Raw genomic sequence first — 22,487 nt, 5'->3', positions numbered from 1 at the left:
AAAAACCAGATAGTAAATAGTTCAGGCTCTGCAGGCCACAGGGTCTTTGTCCCAACCACTCAACTCTGCCACTGCTGCATGAAAACAGCCACAGGCAATATGTCAACCCAAGAGGGCTGGCTGTGCCCATATGAAAACAGAGGGTGGATTTGTCCCCCAGTTTGCCAGGGCCTGGTTGTTACAGGGCCTGACCTGATCGGGGTGGGGGTGACAGTGGGGAGAAGGCTTCCCCGGGGCAGGGATGTTTAGATAAAAGCTGCAGGCTGATTCAGTGATGAATCACAGAATCAGGCAGAATCACAATATTGACAATTATGATAATCACATCACCACGATCAAGTTCCACCTACCACGTGTGTTCTGTGCTGGGCACTGTGCTAACAACACAACCCTGTGAAGGAGGGAGACTTTATGTCCACTTTACAGATGGAGTCACTGAGGCTTGGCAGTATGCTGAGTAGTCCGTTTGCACAACTCGGTTGCATTTTTTGCCCCGTCCACTTGCCACTTCTAGTCGGGGGAGGCTGCCCCCTGAGATGCATCTCCTGGACCCCTTGCCCCTAGCTTTCTACTGGATTTGGCCAAGGAAAGGCTCTGGCAGCAGACTGAGGGCTGGAGGAGAGAGAGGCCAGGGATTTCTCTCTGCTCCCTCCTGCTTCCCCCTCCCTGCCCACAGACCCTGCACAGCCAACCACCCTCCAGAACTCAGCCATCCCTGGGGTTGGTAACACTTCTTCCCCATGCCCTTCAGCCTAGGACTCCAACCTCCCCAGGACCCTGGGCTGGCCCAGGGGTGCCTCGCCATGCTTTACTGGTTCTGTTCATTAAAGTCTCTTCATGTGAACCATCTGGGGTCCATTCTGTCCCTTGCCAGGGCTCTGATGCTGGAGGTTGGCTGGCTTGCTGGTTTCTGCTCTCACATGGCTAATAAACAACAGAGCCAAGTAGAGGTGTGGGTGGATCGTGGGAAAGGAGGCTGTACCTGAGGAGGCTGGGCCAGGGCTGGCTCCTGGCTCCCCTGCTGACTTCCAGGACAGTCAGGGGTCAAAAGAGGCCAGGAAATGCAGTGCTGCCTTTCCTGCCCCAGGGCCCAGTGAGTGACCCCATTCTTGAGGCCCCCAATTAGCACTTTTAGTTGTCTAAGACCGGCTCCAGGTCTGCAACCTCCTGGTCTTCTCCCTAACCTTAGCAGGGGGAGCCAGTGTTACTCAGTGCAGACCTGGGCTGGGGGCTGGGGCTGAGGCGGAGGCGGAGGCAGGGCCCTGGGCTCTTCCTCAGGGAGGAGATAGTGGGGCAGATGGTGGTGAAATGAAGGGACCAGCTGGGTCAGATAGATGCCTGGAGGGGAAGAGGAAGCCTCTGTTGCCATCGCCCTGGCAGGAAGCAGCCTGCAGGCGTGTTGAGTGGCGGGTGCTAGGGAGAGCCAGACTGGCAGATGAGGGCTTGGGCTGGAGGTGAGGCTGGAAGCACCAGGGAGGAGGGGGCCCTCTGAGCCTCAGTCATGAGGCTGCAGCACCAGGACCTCCTCCACACTTGGACCAGTGGACACCAGAGGCCCACCCAGAGCTGCAGCCTGGCTCTTTATCCACCCATCTATCCACCCACCCACCCACTCACCCATCCATCCGTCTCCTCCAAAAACCCTACGAAAATGGAGCATCTACAAAAGGCAGGCATGACGCCAGGTGCTGAAGATTCAATGACGAATGAGTCGGGCCCAGTGACCAGACAGAGAAAAATGACAAGTTGTGGTGAGTGCCATAAAGAAGTCAAGAGCTGAAATAAAGGCCGCCCCGAGCCCAACAGGATGAGCAGCAGCAGACCACAAAAACGAGGGGAAGAATGTCTAAGGCTTGAGCGAGGGGCCTGGGGAGGAGAACTTCACAGAGGCCTTGCTACTCTCAGGCAGAGGTGAGGCTAGGTTGTGGCCTGTGGATGGACACAGCCACTAGGGAGAGGCAGAGTTGGCTCACGCCAAGGTGAACACCACCCTGTGCCTGACGCTGGGCCCTCCCACCTCTCCCTGCTCAGTGGCTCCAGCATGGAATCAGGCAGCAAGAAGGGGCACTGGGAGATGAGTATTCCAGAGCTGTCTGAAGAGCAACAAGTGTGGCATGGAGACTTCTTGGCATTTAGAGAAGTCCAGGGATGTGGCTCATCCTGTTAAGGCTATTGAACTGAAGAGGCTGCAAAGGCCAAACAGGCCTCTTATTCACACTAATTTGGAGGGGACACAGAAGGACAGACCACCACTTCCACTTTGCTCCAGAATTCTGGCACTATCTCCCAAAGCAATAGGCTAGTCTTTGCTAGCATTCCTTCTGTAGCTCTAAACAACTGCTGTCTCATACAGTCTTCTGATAGGAACCCTGCCCTGCTCCCTCCCCCTCCCCCACAGGTCAGGTGTAGGTGGCTGAGCATCTAAAAGGAGCAATGCTGACCGAGGGGGAAGGTGTTCTAGAATGTCAGAGATGACAAAGTAGAGACAAGACCAGCACTAGGAGCTTTCCTTCTGGCCACCCTTGCTGGTGGCACCTGCCACATATGGAAGGCAATGGATGTGGAAGACTGCAAGAGATATTTTAATACTGGGCTTATGGAAACCCTGTGAAAATCAAGTTTCCGCCAGGACTGTCTTGAGGTATAGAAAACAGCATTTCCAAAGGCCTCGAGAATCAACTAGCATGTCTCTCTAAGATACCAGAGGTCCCGAGGGGTGCTGGAGGCAGGGTCCGGCTTGTACAATGCAGCCAGGAGAGGCTGGAAAAGGCAAGCAGCCCGGAGTCCCCCCAGGAATCAGGGCAGAGCCTTACTGGGTGGGGCTCATGAGAGGCTGCCACACTGGCCCTATGGGCTCTGTGGTCCTGTGTCCACCAGGAGCTGTTACAGAGGTTGGCCTGGCACTGGAGAGTGAGGAGAGTGGCTTCAGCAGGTCAACGGGCTAGGGGAAGTGTGGCACCAGATAGCAGCTTGCAACAGCCACTCCCTTACAAACACAGCACATCAGACTCTGAGCTGAGTGCCTTGGAAATAGTATTTTGTTTTTGACATTCCAGCGTTCCTCGGAGGAGGGTTTCATCATCCCATTTTATAGGTTAAAAAAAAAAAAAAGAGGCCCAAAGGGGTAAGTCACTTGTCCAAGACTGCAGTAGCCTAGAACCCAGGGTGCTATGACCTAGAGCACAAACCAGCAGGAGGAAGTGCTGTTGGGTTCCCCTCGACCCCCCACCCCGCCGACCTCTCCCTGGACAGCAGTGGACAGCTCCTGTCACTGAGAGCCAGTTGGAATATGAGTAAAAGGTAATCATTAAATAATAAAGATGAAGCAGCCAACACTGAGCACACTTTTACAACGTTAGTGTGAGCAGAGCACCTTACAGGCAGGCATGAGCTTACTCAGGATTACAACAACCCAAGAAGGTAAGTCCTCATATTATCTTCATTCTGTGGATGAGGCCACTGAAGATTACAGGTAAAGCGACAAAGCCAGGAAACAGTGGAGCTCGGGCTTGACTGCAAAGCCTGGGCTCACATCACTAGGGGACAGTGTATGTGTGTGTGTTTCACAAGTCTGATGAGCCACCTGCATCTGGTGGCACTAAATATCCTGGGCATCCTTCACACCCCTCCAGGGCACATAAACCCAAGCCTGGGCAGCAGCCCTGCTAAGGGTCCAGAGAGCCTGGAGAAGATGCTGGGGCTTTCTCTACCTTGTGTGTGCTCCCAACTTGGGGCTCTGATCCTGCCTCTCTTGGGGTTGTTCAGGCCCAGGCTCTAACACTCAGGATCTTCCAGGGAGCCCTGGCACAGGGGGGAAGCACACAAGTCCTGCATGATCAGGAGCCTGGGCAGATTGGTGCAGGAGGGCTGTGAACAGGGAGAGCTGAGTCTGCTAAGCTGCAAACTTGACTTGCCCTTGGGCTCCCCAGTCAAGGCCAACTCTGGCAGCCACAATTAGGCTATTAAGCGGGTTTGCTCCCACTCGAGGTAGCTACGATACCTGCAAGATCTTCCTTGGAAGAGACTAGTCTTGGAGAGCTGCTTCCTGGTTCGATTCTGAGCGACAGTCTGAAAACAAAGATTTTCATAAGATCAGATGGGCTCTGGTTTACCACACGGGAACCTATTTGGGGCTGGGAAAAGCTACTATAGTCACAGAAGCCAGGAATACTGTGAGATCTGCTCCAGATCACAGTCACTTCCCTCTGAGGTCTCCAGGGGGTTTCCACAGCCAAGAAACAATGGTTAAGAAAGACAAAGTGAAAAGGACTTGAGTATGTCCTACTGTCTACTGAGCACAGATGTGTTCACTCTGAACCAGGACATTTTCTAGATGAGGAAACTGAGGAGTGGTGAGGTTAAGCAGCTTCCCCAAATTCATAGGATTAGCAAGTGGCAGAGAAGGGGATCAAACCCAGGACTGTCTGACCCTGAACCAGAGTTAGTTTTTTTTCTTTTTTTCTTTTCTTTTTTTTTTTAGATGAAGTCTTGCTCTGTCGCCAGGCTGGAAAGCAGTGGCGCAATCTAGGCTCACTGCACCCTCCGTCTCCTGGGTTCAAGTGATTCTCCTGCCTCAGCCTCCCAAGTAGCTGGCTGGGAATACAGGCATGCATCTCCACCCCCAGGTAATTTTTTTATTTTTAGTAGAGACAGGGTTTTACCATGTTGGCAAGGATGGTCTCCATCTCTTGACCTTATGATCTGCCCGCCTCAGCCTCCCCTTTTTTGAGTCAGAGTCTCGCTCTGTCACCCAGGCTAGAGTACAGTGGCAAGATCTCAGCTCACTGCAGTCTCTGCCTCCCAGGTCCAAGCGATACTCATGCCTCAGCCTCCCGAGTAGGTGAGATTACAGGTGTGTGCCACCATGCCTGGCTAATTTTTGTATTTTTAGTAAAGATGGGATTTCACCATGTTGGCCAGGCTGGTCTGGAACTCCTAAGCTCAAGTGACTAGCCTGCTTCAGCCTCCCAAAGTGTTGGGATTTACAGGCATGAGCCACCGCACATGGCCTCTGAACTGGAGTGTTTAATCATTACACTGTACTCCCCGTCATCAGATGCCCTTAGAGAGGGACAAGGCAATGGACATGCTATGAGGACTGGCCCTCCAATATAACTTTTTAAAGCACTGATTAAGAACTTCTGGATGAAAATGACAGAGTGAGACTAGATGCCAGACTCTCCCTCTCTTTCCAAAATCAACAAAAAATTATAAAAGCTTATGAGTAAAAGAACTCACCAGGTGCAACTAAACAAGGGTAGGGGCATAATTTAAAGCCATGAACTTCAAAGAATTACAGTCAAGGAAAGAAAAAGAGGATTCTGAAACTGGACCAAGAGTTGCATCATGGCATGGCTCCTGTCAAGCCCAATGAGGGGTCTCACTGGGTCTGAGTGGGGGTCCTTATCGTTCCCTCTGCTGATGGCACCAGATGCTGATGAAATAGGTCGAGAGCACGGCAGCTCCTCTGATGGAAACGAAGGCTCCATGGGGCATGATGGGAAACCTGAGGGTATCTCTAGGAATGGGATACAGCTCCCCAAAGAGGTGAAGGACACTCCAACATAGGCCTTTTGCCAGAACCCACATATGTGAAACAGACTGCTTGCTTACTGCCTCCACAGAGCCTGAGCCTTCTACTCCCCCAGGCTACAGAAGAGGAGAAAAACTAAAACCCCTGGACCTCCCAGCTAGCAGTAAGGGGTTCCCCTCTCACACACATGGGAGGAGGGCCAGACATCTCCTCCACCCTCATAGGAGAGCCGTGGAACATCCAGACAGAGCCTCTCGAATGGGAGCCAGAAGAAAAGAAATGGTATGGCAATACAGCCAATACCCTCTTACAAAAGAAGGAAAGAACAGGTGAGCAGTGCCCAATGACCCAACCAAGAACGCAGCCCCAGGAGCAGAGGAAATCCCCGCAAGTGCTTAGAGCAGTGGAACAACTTATTAAAAACATAAGTAAAACAAAACCTGAAAAATGAGATGAAAAAGGAGATTGAAGACCTAGGGGGAACAAATCCAGGACTGAAATAAGAGTGTGCTGAATGAATACCTAAGCAGAAACAGACAATCGCAGTGACAGCTGATGAACAAGGTGGAGATTGCCGCTGTTAGCAAGAAGCGAATGGATATGACGGGCAGAGAGCATCCAACACGGATTCCTGGAATCCCTGGAAGAGAGAAGCCACGAAATGGCACAGAAGTAGTCAAAGATACGAACAAAAGGAATTTTTCTGCCATGAAGAAAGATGGCGACACCATGGTCTGGGGAATCTGGTACAGAACCCTCTACTCTGAGGCATTCTCTTATGAAGCTTTTGAACTTTAAGGAAGTCTTCACCTACCCGGCAGACAAGACCCTTAACAAGAGGAAAAAAAACAAAATCAGCTGGGTTCATTCTCCACAGCATCACCCAGAGCCAGAGGCAATGGCACACAGCCTGCAGCGCTCAGGGAGAGAAGCAAAGGAGGGCAGCCAGCAAGGCCAGCCCCAGTCCAATGCAGGCATTTCCCTGAGGGAAGGGAGGGTATGCGGGCCCTGTGAACACTTTTATTTTTTTGGTGGAGCATTGGTAGGGGGACCTACTTCCTGATGAAATGCAGCTAAATAAGGGACTGATTAAAATAAAGACTCCAGGAACGGAGAAGCTATGGGGAAACAACAGGTGGTAAAAACTGAATCTGTTTACAAATCGTAAACAGTAGGAATTCTGATTCCTGAACATGTTTATGTTATAGACTTGGATTATGTGGTAATAATAATATAACGAACAAAAAGTTGGAAGCTGATGAAGTAGAGGTTAAGGAAGGGGGAGAGGGCTAATATTCTCATCTTTCATAACCAGAGTTGGCTGACACTGTTCACAATGGAAACCTAGTTAAAATAAAACTTACTGACTCAAGCCTCCTAATGTTTTTCCTGACCTCTTTTATTATTATTATTATTATTATTTTGAGATGGAGTCTCACTCTGTCACCCAGGCTGGAGTGCAGTGGCACAATCTCAGCTCACTGCAACCTCTGCCTCCCAGGTTCAAGTGACTCTCTTGCCTCAGCCTCCTGAGTAGCTGGGATTACAGGCACGTGCCACCATGCCCAACTAATTTTTGTAGTTTTAGCAGAGACAGGGTTTCACCATGTTGGTCAGGCTGGTCTTGAACTCCGGACTTCAGATGATCCACCCTCCTTGGCCTCCCAAAGTGCTGGGATTACAGGTGTGAACAGGCATGAGCCACTGTGCCCGGCCCTCTTTTATTAACCTTGGAAGGCTCTTTTGGAAAATAATCTCTCTTTGGGTAAACAAATATTTATTTAAAGAGTAGCATTTTTTTTCACATTTCAGTTTTTTTTCTGGTTAAATTAAAATGAAATTAAAGTTAGTATTTTAAATTAAAAATAGCCAGTGTAGTAGAATCCAATTTTAATATTCTATCCTTCCATCCATCCATCTATCCATCCTTCTCTACATATATATACATTTTCTACGCATAGAAAAATGTCCAAAAGTATGTTTACTTAATGGTCATGCTTTCTAAATAATGAGAAATTGGGTAATTTTTCTTAAATAAAATAAAATAGAATAAAGGCTGTGGGAAATAAAGCACCGGTTGGACCTCTTGGCATAATATCTCCAAAGCAGATGGGGGAGAATGTCAGCAATGCAATGCCACCAATGTAATAACTAAGCCATTGCATCCTTGTGGGTGAGGAGCCAGCCTCCAGATGTGAGTTGGGCCACAGAGTGTGGGTCCTCAAGCAGAATCACAGGCTCTACCCATCTCTTGCCCCTTGGAGCCTAGACCTCCCTGGGAAGGAAGTCCCTCAGTGGTCTGAGGGCCGGGGGTGAGAATGCAGGCTTCCTCCCTGGGTCTGTCCACTTTGACCACAACAAAGAGCCTTTGTAAAAAGCCAGGCTGACTGTTGTTTAGCATCAGGTGCTGGGGTGCTCAACGTCCTTCAGAGTAGAAGGAGTAATTACTCATGATTTACAGCTTGTCCAAAGATTATCTCATGGTCAGAAGTATTTATAGGCCATTTTTCTCTCTAAAGTGTATCAGTGTTAATGAAAAACTACTGTCTCCTTTATCACAATACCGGTGCGTAAATGGAAAATATTACCCCAGAAACTAAGTGGGAATAATTTTGTACTGCAGGGCACTCTTTTCAGGAACAGCAAATGCTTTGTAAATAAATAAAATGAGCTTGCTTTGTGGCAAGCATAATTTTAATGGTAATCTCTGGCTTTCATCTATTGTTGTTACTATTATGTAACAGATTACCAGATCACATCTTCATATTATATTTTAACAAATTATTACATAAAACAACTAAAAGCATTATGTCTACGTTCCAAAAGATCATCAGAACCACCTAGGGAGCTTTGAAAAAACACAAATTTTCGGGCCCCACCCCAGACATAGGGCTGGTTAGAGAGTTCCCCAGGTGACTCTGGTTCATAGCCCCAGCTGCAGACCACTCCTGTAAAGCTGACCAGGGGGTACTGCTTGAACATCCGTTCCCCTTAGGGTCTTTCCTGGTGAGTCAATTGTGGGTAATGTGGGGGTTGTCTCTGTGGCTACGGTTCTCTACACGTTTCACTAACTTAGATGAAGACCATGTAGTCTGGCTAATCAAATTCATGGACACAAAACTGGAAGAGATAAAAAATATACTGGATAACAAGATTCCAAGGAATCATGGCATATTGGAAGCCATTATAAGATAAGATCTAAAAGAATACAGATGCTCCTCAACTTACGATGGGGATACATCCCAATAAACTCATCATAAGTTGAAAATATTACAAGTCAAAAATGCATTTAATACACTCACCCGAACACCATAGCTTAGCCTAGCCTACCTTAAATGTGCCCAGAACACTTACATGAGCTTACAAAATCATCTAACACAAAGCCTATTTTATAAGCAAGTGTTGAATATCTCACGGCATTTATTAAATACCACGCTGAAAATGAAAACCAGACTGGCTGTATGGGTATTCAAAGTACAGTTTCTACCGAACGTGCGTTGCTTTCGCACCACTGTAAAGCTGAAAAACCATTAAGTTGAGCCATCCTAAGTCGGGGACCATCTGTGAATGTGAAGTTGACATTTAGGTGGTAAATGATTGATTACAAGATGGCTGGGACTTGCCTTAATACCAGGACATACGAAAAAGTACTGAGGTTCTTAGTCTCAAGCTGAAAATGAGCCAAGAGGACTTCCAAGCAGTATGGCAGACAGGGTTAACATGAAAAATCCTTCTTTTCCCTCCAAATACATAGAAATGCTGGATAAATTCCCAGATGCCACAAACGAAGAAAGCACTGAAAGCCTCAGCAGGGTTAGTGGAAGATGAGGCCAAAGGGCCCATGGGGTTGTTATGAGAACTGGGTCTATCCACAGGGGCTCTACAGGGAAGGAGGTAGGGCCTTGAATACTGCAGAGAGCTGACAGTTATAAAGAACTGTCTCATCCATGGAACAAGCTCTTGGAGATATGGCTAGAAGCTGCCTTGCCACCCAGCACTGTGGGTGGGGGAGTCACTTGTGAGAACCAGAGCACCAAGCCTGTGCCATTCACAGCTGTGGAGTCCAAGTTCATATTATCTGTGCCATGTGGGAAAGCCACACTGAGAAGTTAACACGACACCTTCCTCTGAACCGGGGGACCTACGAGGATGGGGCAGAGATGGGTATGACAGCTGTTCAGACATCACCACTGTGGGGCTGTGAGGTCGAAGATCACACTGCACGCATGTGCTTGTGTGTGCTGGGGCCTGGGTGCTACTGCCGTGGACTTTGATAAGCCCTGCAGGTGGCTACTCACTGGTCCCAACAAGGGCTAGGCCACTTGCAGGGACCTGAGCGCTAAAGACAAAAGTGGGGCTGGGAGGCCTGACACAGGAGTAGGTGGGGACTTACTTGTAGTTGTCATCTTCCACAAACTTCTGGAGCTCTTCAATGTAGCGTACGGACTTCAGGTACTTCTGCACATGGGGCAGCGTGGTGAGGTGATCTGCAAAAGGTGGACCAAATCCAGAGACGTTAGACTCTCTCCATCTTTGGGCCCCCAAATAAGAAGTATAGAAATCACTGATTTCAGATGCCCCTGGGATAGTGAGACTCATTCACTCTTCCAGCAGTTGCTGACGCTCTTTGGGGACTGGCCCTGTGCTGACTACTGGAACATGGTGGTGGGGATCATCAGGCCTGGGTTCTGCCCTCAAGGAGTGCCCCCCAGATGACTGGGCCTTAGTCACCACACTCTGAGGTCACCATGATTTTTTAGCCAGGAAGGAGGAGCTGTGCCTCCACTCAGATATCAGGGGCTGGGGAAAGATGGCTCCCTGGCCTCCAGAACAGACCAGAGCCAGGTGTCTGTGCCCTAAAACAGGTTTCCATTGGGGTAACTGGGCAAGCCTCCTATACCTACCCACCAGCTGTGTGACATGAATGCAAGAATGAATGAACAGACCCTGCCCAGCCAGGTGTGGAGGCCTAACCCAGAAGCTGGCCTATGACTGGAACTGCTGCATCCTAGGAAGAAAGGGAGGGGTCCAGGCACCTGAACATGCCTGTGCCAGGCTCTGCAGTAGGTAATTTTACAGGAGTCATCTTCGTTAACCTTCACACCTGCCTCACGTGGGAGAAACAATATCCCCATTGCACAGAGGAAGAAACTGTGGCAACCTGCACAGGTCGCATTGCTGAGAAAGGCAGAGCTGGGTTTGGACTCCAGGTGATGGGAGGCTTCTGCCACATGGTGTTGCCCATCTCTGGAGGGACTGGTGTCAGCTGCTCTCTGCAGACCTTCATAGTCACTGCACTCCTTCTGAGAGGGCCACTGGGTGGGACAGAACAAGTCAAGAGGAGAGGTGGAGGGAGTAGAGGAGGTCATGAAGAGGAGCAGAAAAGAGGGTGGGGCGGATCCTCGCTTTCTGGGGAGGTGCATCCAGGTGCAGCAGGAGCACCTGATGGCTCTGGCCCTTCATAGCGAGATTCTGAGCAGATCATTTTGTTTCTCTGAAGCCTCAGTGTCCTCTCTGTGAAGTGAGGATGACACCTGTTTCACAAAGCTGATGGTGGAGATGGCGCAGGTAAAGGTGAACAGTGGTGAGAGAGCATTTGCTGGGCTCTCGTGAAACGCCAGGGACTGTGCTAAGGGCTCTGCATGAATCCTATCTCCATGTTCATGCATGAGAAAACCTTCAAGGGGAGAAAGTGACTTTTCAAGAGACAAAGCTGGAATAGGAAGCAGAGTCCATCTGACCCTGAAGCCCATGTCTGTGGTTGCTCTACTGGCCAGCGGGACAATAAGTGTCCATGTATTTGTGTTGGAAAGGGCCTGGGCCAGGCGAACCCTGCACTGGGAATACAGGTGCCTCCTACCCTTCCTGTCAGAGGAAAGCTGCCCTGAAGTGTGGGAACCCCCACCCTGCCTGGGGATGCTGTGCAGGGGCTGGTGAGCAGGGCTCTTGCTTCGGTGAACCCACCCTGGCTTCCCCGTGACATTCCCAAACGGAGGCTGTGGATTTTCTCACACCCTATGCACAGCAGGTGAGGCTGGGTTCCTTCCTACCACCCCCCCGCCTTTGGTGCTTCCAGACTTTTACTCCTCTGCCCTCTTGTGAAAGCCTTGCTCCCCAGAGGCAGGTGCCTAGAGCCCCACACCCCACGCACCACACCCCCTTCACGGCTGACTTTGGCTGACTGGCCGCGTGCTCATCAGTGCTAATTCCCAGAAGACTTGAGCACCTGGCTCACAGTCAAGCTCCATACCCCAAGTCTGCCATCTTCTCGGGTAAAATCAGTCCCCACATGGATGGCCCATCCAGCATTCTGACATCATCTCCAGTGATTTTCTCCATCCCTCTTACACACCCACCATCATGGACACACTGTGGATCTGGCCAAGTGCAGCAGAGTGTGGCCACGTCCCTTACCACATCGATTCCCTTCTCCTAGGCCCACAGCTAGATTATATTTCCTAGCCCCTGTCAGCAAAAGTGGCCTGCACTGGCCACTAAAACCCTGGTCCATAAAACCCACCCTTGTATTGTTCTCTCTCATCCTGCACCTGCCAGCTGGATGCAGAGTCCAGTGGAGGATTCTGAGGCCATGGAGATGGCAGAGTCACAGAAGAAAGAAGACTGATCTCTGAATCTGCTTGGAGGAGAGCTGCCCAGAAAGCTCTTCATGAATGAATGACCCAGGAGCCAGAAAGACCTGGGCTCTGCCACTCACTAGATGTGTGATTGTGGATGGACAAGTGACTAAACTGTTTTCAGCCTCAATTTCCTCACCTGTAACACAGAAATAGTAACATCTAGTTTGCACAGCTTTTGAAGATCAAACCTATGTATAAAAGGATCTAGTACATGTTTGATGCTCAAGATATTAAAATGAAGAACTTTGTAATTCTTTGTCTGGTTTCTAGAGCTTTCTCACTGATAGGACCCAAATTTCAATGAGGCAAGATTTCACAATTCTAACAACAAGGGTACTAACCATAGCTGCAGGAAACTTGTAAATCAGCAATTATTCGAAGAATATTGTTCATCTGATTGGATCTTTGTTCATTTTCCATGATGCTGCCTGAGGCAGGATATGCAGAATCAATGTAGATTAAATCCAGAAGATAGATTCCTAAAATTAAACAAGATATTTCATGACGGAAGGAGCTTACCACAAACCAGAACCAAATAGCACAAAACAGTACTGATCTGCTAAAAAATATAAAGGGCGACTTACGGAAAACTGAGATAATCTTTGGACTTTAATTCTAATCCTGATTACTAATTTTTTCACACAGCACTGCCCAACTATAAATCAAACATCTGGAGCAACAACCACAATGTATGCTGGCAAGATTTCAGCATTTCTAGTTCAAATACTCTCCAGCAATAAGGCTTTTATCTGCAACCCAACTAGAAAATAACAGGACATGAAAGGGCTGAGCACTTGTGTCTCTTACCAACTGCTGAAGTTTAATAGGTCTAAAGTGCCATGTCCAGGAGAACACCCATTTGGGCTGAATTCAGTTTTTTCTTTATTTGCCCAGCTGTCTGTCTATTTGTCTGTCTGTTACCCCACCTCCACCTCACCATACATTAACTAAGAAACAAAAGAAAAAATTAAAAAAGCAACAGCTCTCAGTACAAAGAATTAAAGCTAGAGAATTTGGCCAATGGTGCCTAATAAGAAAATAAGATGTGAAATAAAAATACCGCTATGTTACAGAAATAGTCACATCTAGTTTGCACAGCTTTTGAAGATCAAACCTATGTCTAAAAGGATCTTAATAAGATCCATCACAGGCCAGTGATAAGCTGGGGGGATTTGAGGACAAACTGCCTGGCTGGGGAAGGGGAAGGGCCGCTGGCTATGCAGCCACTACACAGCTCTTAGCTGGCTGACTAGCTGCAGGGCCGAGCTCCAGACCACCTGGAGATCTGCACGGGCCAAGGATGGAACATCCTTTCAGCTGCCCTCCATGAGCACCGCTATCGTGCCCACCACACTGGCAGAGCTGGGCAGGAGAAGTGACATAAAGCAGAATTCAAGGCAGCAAACATTAAGCAAAGCAAGGAAGAGGGCTTGCTCTAAAAAACAAAAGTCCAGGTGATCGAGAATATCTAATGGTTACAAATTTCTATGCATAAAGAAGTAACACATCAAATTATACATAGTAAAAAAGAAAGTTAGAAATGAAAAGTGAGTTCAAGAAAAACACAACCATAGAGGGAGGCTTTGGTATATCTTTTCCAGAATTTATGTAAGTATATATGTATACATCATACACACACACACATATCTATACATATATACATACATATATTGATGCAGTGATATAGTATTACAGTAACAAAGTTAACAAGCTTGGGGCAGAGCATGGTGGCTCATGCCTGTAACTCCACCACTTTGGGAGGCCAAGGTGAGTGGATTGCTTGAGCCTAGGAGCTCGTGACCAGCCTGGGCAACATGGCAAAACTCCATCTCTACCAAAAATACAAAAATTAGCTGGGCATGGTGGTGCATACCTGTAGTCCCAGCTATTTGGAAAGCTGAAGCAGGAGGATTGCTCAAGTCCAGGAGGAGGAGGCTGCAGTGAGCTGAGATCGTGCCATTGCACTCCAGCCTGGATGACAGAGCAAGACTCTGTCTCAAAAAACAAAAACAAAACAAAAAAATAGGCCAGGCACGGTGGCTCACGCCTGTAATCCCAACACTTTGGGAGGCCAAGGCAGGCAGATCACCTGAGGTCAGGAGTTCAAAACCAGCCTGGCTAACATGGTGAAAGACCATCTCTACCAAAAATACAAAATTAGCCAGGTGTGGCGGGCACCTATAATCCCAGCTACTCGGGAGGCTGAGGCAGGAGAATCACTTGAACTCAGGAGGCAGAGGTTGCAGTGAGCTGAGATCGGGTCACTGCACTCCAGTCTGGGCAACAGAGCAGGACTCTGTCTAAAAATAATAATAATAATAATAATAATAATAATAAGAAGAAGAAGAAGAAGAAGAAGAAGAAGCAGCAGCTTGGTTTTCTATAAATGAAAATAACTCTTTTCAGGTACCCATGGAGTACAAAACTTGATTGTATATAAAGAAAACCTCAGTAAGTCCTAAAAAGTAAATGCTATATTATCTATTTTCATTGACCTTACTACATCTAGGATTTAACAACAAATATGAAAGCACACATGCATGCACACACACTCATGTAACTCTTAGGTCAAAGAAAAAATAAAAAATCTGTTTGAAGAATTTATCTGAAGACAATGACAAGGAGAATATTACATATCAAAACTTATGGGTTCTGACCAAAGTGGTAATCAGGGAGAAATTTATAGCCTTAAAAATTTACTATTAAACAACTAAGAATTATTACAAACATTGGAATTAACTTGGGTAATTACATAAAAGTTGTGAGGGTTTGTGCATGGATAGATGAGCACTGCACTAAGAGTTATATGTTCATTATCTGATTTATTCTTCTAACAACCTATTTTACAGAGAAGGAAAAGGAAACTCAGAGAGGATGTGTAACTTGCTCAAGGTCATGCAGCTGGTAAATGATAGAGACAGGAGTCGAACCCAAGCCTGCCCCCTCCAGAGTACACACTTCCACTTCCTGCCGTTACAGTGGAGCACTGGTGCTAGATACCATGAGTCATTCGTCTGCTTTTAAAATAGATGCACATTGTTACGGGAAACTGTTAAATCACAGAAACATATGCTGATGCTTCTCACAGGAGCCATTTCCACTTCCTTTCTTCCTGGCGGTACCATGTTTCCAAAATTTTAATAATTAGAAATAATTTCCCTTGTAGAGAAGCTCCAAGTTTGGTGAGTTTGAATCCACAGATTTGTTCTCTCTCTTCACCTTGTTTTTCTTCTCCCCTCTTAAAAATGTAACTCAGTTACCACCCTGGAGCCTCCGCAACGGCAATCCTGAACATGCTATTACCGCTTCAACTACAACAAAAAGCATCCTCTAGTGCATGGCAGAGAGTGAAGAGATGTGGGACATGGGACAGCTTTATTCCAGACGCAATGTGCAGACCTCGGTCCAGCTGGCTCAGAGTGGCAGAGTGAAAGCTCAGCCCAGGAGCAGAGAAATTGGAGGGTAGGATGGCGGGAAAGGAAACTTGCTCCCTGGGGATCAAATCCAAGGCAGGAACTTCCCTCCTGTCTCATGGGATCCTGCCACCAACCCTGCTAAGCAGGAGGAGAAAACTAAGCTCAGAGAGATTAAGAAACCTGCCCAAGGCCTCACAGCAAGGGTGATGGAATTTGAACCCAGGTCTATCAGGCTGCTGCACCCATGTTCCCACCCACTGGTCATCAGAAACACAGAGGGAGTTGCCTTTTCTCAAGTAACACCCTCAACACGAAAGGTGCACCCTATGCTGCCCTGGGAGGACAGGTGCCGGGCACTGGGCCTCCTCTTGGGTTCCTGGAGGTGGATCGCTGAGTGGTGCTCTGCAAACTGAGGCCCACAGAGTTCATAATTCCCCTCTACAAAACATGCAGATGCTCACACCTGCCTACTCCTCAACACCCAGGAGTGTGAGCCAAGGCCATACCTGCTGAGGACTGGGTAGAGCACCCCTCAAAAGGAAGCCTCCTGGCTCCAGTGACATGGGGAGACCTTGAGCCTAGGCAATGCCTGGAAAGAACCTCCATATAAATAGCCTTTCACTCCCACAACAAAAACCACAGCACAAGCAGCAAGTCTCCCACAGTTAACGCTGCACAAATCCACAGAAATCTTTTCAGTACTGTATTAGTCCACAACAGAGATATGTATAAGCCTAAAATATAATGAAATCATAAGAATAACCACCTTCCACTTGAACCGTGTCAGGCACAGTGCTGAGTCCTACATGGAGTTGGCACTCCCCACAACTGCACTCAGACACTTGTTTGCATCAGGCCTAACACCTCAAGGGCAGAAAGTGTGTCTTGCTCCAGGAGCTCAATCTCCACCATCTAGAACCGAGCACACAGGAGCTGCCTGGTAAATGCTGGCTGACAAAGGAATGCATGAGTGAAGGCATACTTTATTTAATCATACAATAACCTTATGAAGCACATGTTACCCTCGTTTTGTGGCTGAAGAGAGAGCCGCCACCAGTCAGGTGATGACAAAGAGAGCTAATGCTTACCGAGCACTTACTGGGTGCCAGGTCCTAAACTAAGAGCTTTGCCCAGACTATTGATTCATAAGACAAATGCTGTTGTCAGGGAGGTTTCATTGTGATTTTATAAGGGAAGAAACTGACGCTGAGAGTGGTTACACCGCTTGTCTGTGGCCACACAGCTGGCAAGTGGCAGAAGCAGGATTTGAGCACAGGTCTGTCCAGGTTGCCTATGGGCGGTTCTTCTTTTACTCTAGCCAGACTCTCATGTATGGCAGCCAGTGAGGCAAGATAGGGGCGTAGGTGAACCCAAGCTATGGCTGTCCCCACCTGATTTCCCCTATGGGGTCAACACTCTCCAAGAGGGCTCATGACTCTACTGTAGCTGCCTCCCCTGTGCCATCTACCACCTGCTACTCTCCACCTCCCTCACGCCCACTATGATCAGTCTCGTCAGCCCCCAGGTCCCATCATCAGTGGCCCATCCAGTCCTGGGGGCCCTTCCAGCTCTGCCACATGACAAGCAGCTGTAGTATAAGTAAGAGAACGTGGGGCACGGATCCAGGAGACTCGGAACGCTGGCTCTGCCACTCACCAGCTGGGTGGCCTTAGGCGAGCCTTTTTACCTCCCAGGGCCTCAGTTTCCTTGACTGTGAATAAGGGTAATAACAGTGGTTTACAAGAGTCTCCCAGTCCAGGGCCTGGACCACTGAAGTGCATAAGAAGCTGAGCTGACCTTACGGCTGGCCCCATTTGAAGCAGCAGCATGGGAGGAACGAGCCCAGCTGGGTTTGCCACAACCATGGATGGCGCCCAAATGCCGACTGCATGGTGGCCACCCCTCAGTTGGACCAGTGCTTGGAGCTGTCACCTGGACTGGGACAGCACAGCTGGACATCTCACTTCCTATTCCTATATACACAGAGTTACTATAGCAGATGATACTGTATGTTGGCCTTATGAAGATGGACAGTAATGGGATCAGCCATTGGCCCTGGCTGCCTTGGGGCTGGACAGTGCGAGGGACCAGGCAAGGCTGAGAGGTGCAGACCTGTTGGGGGAAACCATCCTGACAGTAACAGCCACTGTCTACTCTAGGGAAGTTAGGTATTGCTTTTACCATGGCACCTTGGCAGTGACCCTGTACAGAAGGCACTCCTGTTCCCCACCATTTTACGTATTAGGAAACTGAAGCTTAGTGAAGTGACTTGGCCAAGATCACACAGCTTGCAAGTGAGAGAATCAGGATGTGAATTCAGAACTGCCTGACTCCAAAGATCTGGGACAGAGAGCAGTGCTAGGGGCTGGAGGCTGGGGGCTGGAAGTCGTTGGCTGGCACAGGGATGAGGATTACAGGCAAAGAGTTGGCGGTGTGAGGACCCCTGCTGTGGCCTGTCTTCCCCCAATCCCCAGGACACTGCTGGCAGCTGGCATCTGCCCCATGGCCATGCCCACCCGCAGACTGGACCTCCTCTGAGACAGATCCCAGACCATGCTTGGGCTCTGCTCCCTCCTTCCATGCCCCACACAGGGCCTGGTGACACTGCTGTAGCTGCCACATGAGTGCCAACCAGACTGCCGTGGTGAGGCAGACCCACAGGGCCGGAGTGAGCAGCTCGCAGCTCGCTCTGCTACCGAAGCCCTCCGTAGCTGGGCTGACCTCAACACAGGGCAGGTGGCCAAACCTGCTCCCTGACAGTGAATACAGGCTCCCCACCAGAGGTGTCTACAGGACACCCAGCCCCAAGGAGGGAGTGCCAGGCTGACAAAGGAGGTGCTCTTCTGAACAGACACCTTCTCTGAAGCTGAGGGACACCCATGCTTGATGGCCCAGAGCCTGCTTGAAGCTGGGCGCTCACAGCCTCCCCAAGCCAAAGCCCGCGGCTGGCACCAGGGCTTCCCACAAGCCCAGAGACTCACTGCTCCCTTGTTCTCCCATCGCCACCCCGTCTCACTTCCATCCCGAGTCTGGTTTTGGTTTTTCTCATACAGCTATCTTTTTAATAAGGAAAATTCTGCTGTGTTGAGGGGAAAAAAAAACCCTCTACAGCATAAAAATGTGCCACATTTCCATCTTATACTTTCCATTTTTTCTCTCTCCCTTTTTCAGAGTTTGAGATGAAAGACTTTTTTCCATGTTCTCCTGCTCTGCCTTGAAAAGATCACTTTCAAACTTCAGTATTGAGGAGGGCTGGCATCCAGAACTATACTTGTGTGGTTTGATCACATAAACTGTCCTGATAAATTCCAAATGAAATAACAGAGCAGCAGCTCATTAGGGTGTGTGTGCTCTCTTTAAGAGAGCACAAAGCAATTCCATCTACTGCATGATGAGATCTCAGCAGGCGGCCCAGGCTCCCTGAGAAGATGGGGAAGACTGTGAGTATTAACTAGCACCTGCTAATTAATATCCATCAAGCAAAACAGGGCTTCAAAACAAATCCTCATTTAGAGAGTATTCTTTTGGTGAAAGCTGTTGGATGCTTACTGTCACTGAGACAGTTTCCTTGGTCTGCAGAAGGGGGCGGGCGCAGGCAGTCACATGGCAGGTGGTCAGAGGCCACGCTTTCTGGATGAGCACATGGCCTTGTGTATGACTTGGGGTTGTGGCTCATGAATCACAAAGGCACGTGGGCAAAGTCCTGCTGTCTGGACAGAATCCTGAAGTCCAGGGAAGCCAAATCACCTCCTGGCTCCCCAAGGTGAAATGAGGACACAACTATAGATCCCCTCATGCCCTGGGGATCGCCTGGTAATGTACAGGCACAAGGAGGTAACCCACTGTTTACAAATGTTCCCCCAGAGTGCAATGGCTGGAATAGCATGTGCTGGGGTTCTGACTGGTAGTAAGAAGGGGCATGAGGGGAGGGCATGCATCTGGTTACTGTTATTGGCCTTTTTTCTTGCTGGACACTGTGCTGAGTATATTACATGTGCTAGTTCATTTAACCCTTCAATGACAATTGGGAATAGAGACGAAACTGACACTTTTTTCTGCCTAACACCCACTCCCTATTTTGGAAACAGCCTTTGATTTCCTTTTGGGGAAACTGTACCTCCCACACTCATAACCCGTGTGCCTTTGGGGTGTCTGGAGCAATTCCACCCCCTTCTCTGTCCCAGGGGTAAAAACAAATTCTTAAAAATAATTATTTGGGAAAGAAAAAAACACTTACCAAATAATTTAGAGATGAAAAAATAGGTTAAAATTAAAATATAAAAATTATCCACAATGATACAAGGCCATGTAACTACTGAGAGAAAAGTCCACAGCCTCAAATGCTTATATTAATAATTTAAAAACATTTAAAAAGTGAACTTAGTATTCATTACATAGAACTAGAAAATGAAAAAAAAGAAACGAGAAAACAATTTAAAATATAAAAGCATAAATAATGAATTTTTAAAAAATCAACAGTCTAAGCAGAGTGATAAATCAAACTGAAAGTTGGTTCTCTGAGAAAATCAATGAAGTGGACAATCCTTTGGTATGTACGATTGAGGAAAAAAAAGCACAGATGAACAATATTAGGGATGAGAGAGGGGATACGATTTCAAATATGGAAGAGATGTTAAAATAGTGGTATGTGTAAATTTTACGGTAACATATTTGAAAATCTAGATGAAATGAATGCTCAGTAGGAAAATGTATCTTCTCAAAGTTCTCTCAAGAAGAGGCAAAAAACTTTAATTTACTAATAAAGAAAAAAATATTAATAATGGAGAAAGATACTATTAGATTGGTGCAAAAGTAATTGCCATTATTTTTAATGGCAAAAACTGCAATTACTTTTGCACCAACCTAATATAATTAAAATACAATAGCTAGATGATTTTAAGGAACTCATGCATAAAACCATAAAAGACAAACCTAATGTTACTTAAACTGTTCCAGAGCAGGAAAAATCAGAAATATCTGCAGTTCATTTTATGATTCCAGCATAACCATTACACCCAAACCTGACAGAGGTGGCATAAAAAATAGACCAATCACATTAATAAATCAAGATGCAGAGATTCCAAATAAAACATTATCAAAAAAAACTCACTGGCATGTCCTGATAAAGCACAGAGTTAGACATAGACTTCCTTAATGTGATAAAGGACACATATTAGAAAATTAAAACAATGTTCTTAATGTCAAAATCTTATTAAATAGGAATAAATCAAGAATATCTGACACACTGCTATCATTTAACACTACGCTGAATGCACTAGCCAATGTGATAAAGCAAGATGACAAACATGGAATAAATATTAAAGATGCACATCACGGGGTCGTTTTTGTAGGTGATATGATTAGTCATCACATTAGTGATATAATTAGACAATTTAGGATAATCAACTGAAAAACTATTAGAATAGTGAAGTTAACTTCAAAATAAATATACATAAATCAATGTCGTTCTTATATAACAGTAATCATCAGCTAGAAAACACAATGGAAAAAAGGGCAATTTACAACAACAGCAAAACTATAAAACACCTGGGAATAAACTTAGAAATCTGTAAGACCTATATGAATAAAACATATTTGGTAGAAAAATCATATGTAACATTTATTAAAATCAAGTTTACACACATTCTGGGCTTATTAATCCCTCTCTGAAGAACCCATTTTACTAAATAAAGGCACAATTCATAAGAATACAAACCTTTTATCTACATCTCTTTGTATTCGAGTTGTTACAACGAGAACGTAACACTTTGGTAGTTAAGGAAAACTAATTAAGTAAAAATAACTGAAGAACTGAAAGAAGATGTAAATAAGTAAGGAAATATATAATATTCTTAGATGGGAAGACACAACATTGCAAGGATGTCGATTATTGCCTAACTAACATACACATTTCATATCTGAAATGACTCCAAAGTTCACTTGGAAGAGGAAATGTATGAAAATAAACATTTTTAACATGAAGAATGAAGAGAGGGGCTTGTTATAAAATGTGCTGTGATGCCCAGTCATTAGGCAGTGTAGTACTGCTACAGAGTTAGACAAATAAACCATCAGCACACAGTAGGGAGCCCAGCAACACATACATAGAGACACAGAAATTTAGTGTATGATGAAGGTATATTTCCAATCAATAGGAAAAGGAACAATCCTTCAATAAATGATACTGAGACAAATGATTATTGATTTGGAAAAACATAAAGTTGGATCTCTACTTCATTCCTAAAACAGAATAAATTACAGATCAATTAGGGAGTTGGAATCTAAATGATATGAGTACTTGAATAAAATACAGGAGAATAATTTTATAATGCTGAGGTACACAAAGGCTTAAGTGTGACATAAGACCCAAAACCATCAAAAAAAGACTGACACATTGGGGTCCATTTCTTAAAACTCACACACTTCTGCATGATCATATAAAACACCATACATGAAGCTTCTGAAAGACAAATGTCAGAGCAGGAAAAATATTTGCAATTTATAAGATGGTCAATAGTCCTAATATATAAAGAGCTCCTACAATAAATGCAAATAGTGTTATAAAAGATGTGCAAATTGTGGAAGAGTATAAATGTAAATAAAAATGTGAAAGATTCCCAAGACTCAGTACTAATCAAGGAATTACAAACTAAAACAAGATATTTTTTCCCATTTATACTGACAAAGTTCATAAAAATTGATAATACTTAGTGTTGATGAGTGTGCAGAAAAAGTCACACTATACAAGAGTAACTATAGCATAAATTGATAGAAACTTTTGGGAGGAGAATTTGGATGTATCTATCAAAAATTTCAAATAATGTGGTTTTCTAGGACCCAGTAATTCCACTTCTAGAAATTTACAGCAATACTACTACAAATTGGCAAACATTAATTAGA

The 22,487-nt window shown here is 46.5% G+C and overlaps 1 protein-coding gene across 1 annotated transcript in view; it reads right to left on the bottom strand.

Moving 5' to 3' along the window:
* RALGPS1 (Ral GEF with PH domain and SH3 binding motif 1) overlaps positions 1-22,487 on the bottom strand; it is a 315,889-nt gene that overhangs the window by 45,463 nt on the left and 247,939 nt on the right. The window contains 3 exon segments of the mRNA XM_030919367.1: positions 4,001-4,068; positions 9,927-10,020; positions 12,513-12,650. Coding sequence (XP_030775227.1) covers positions 4,001-4,068; positions 9,927-10,020; positions 12,513-12,650 — 300 coding nt within the window.

Source organism: Rhinopithecus roxellana, chromosome 16 (assembly GCF_007565055.1).
Source record: "Rhinopithecus roxellana isolate Shanxi Qingling chromosome 16, ASM756505v1, whole genome shotgun sequence".
NCBI classification, from domain to species: domain Eukaryota; kingdom Metazoa; phylum Chordata; class Mammalia; order Primates; family Cercopithecidae; genus Rhinopithecus; species Rhinopithecus roxellana.
The sequence above is the reverse complement of the archived record's forward strand: the minus strand, read 5'-3'. Positions and strand labels throughout refer to the sequence as shown.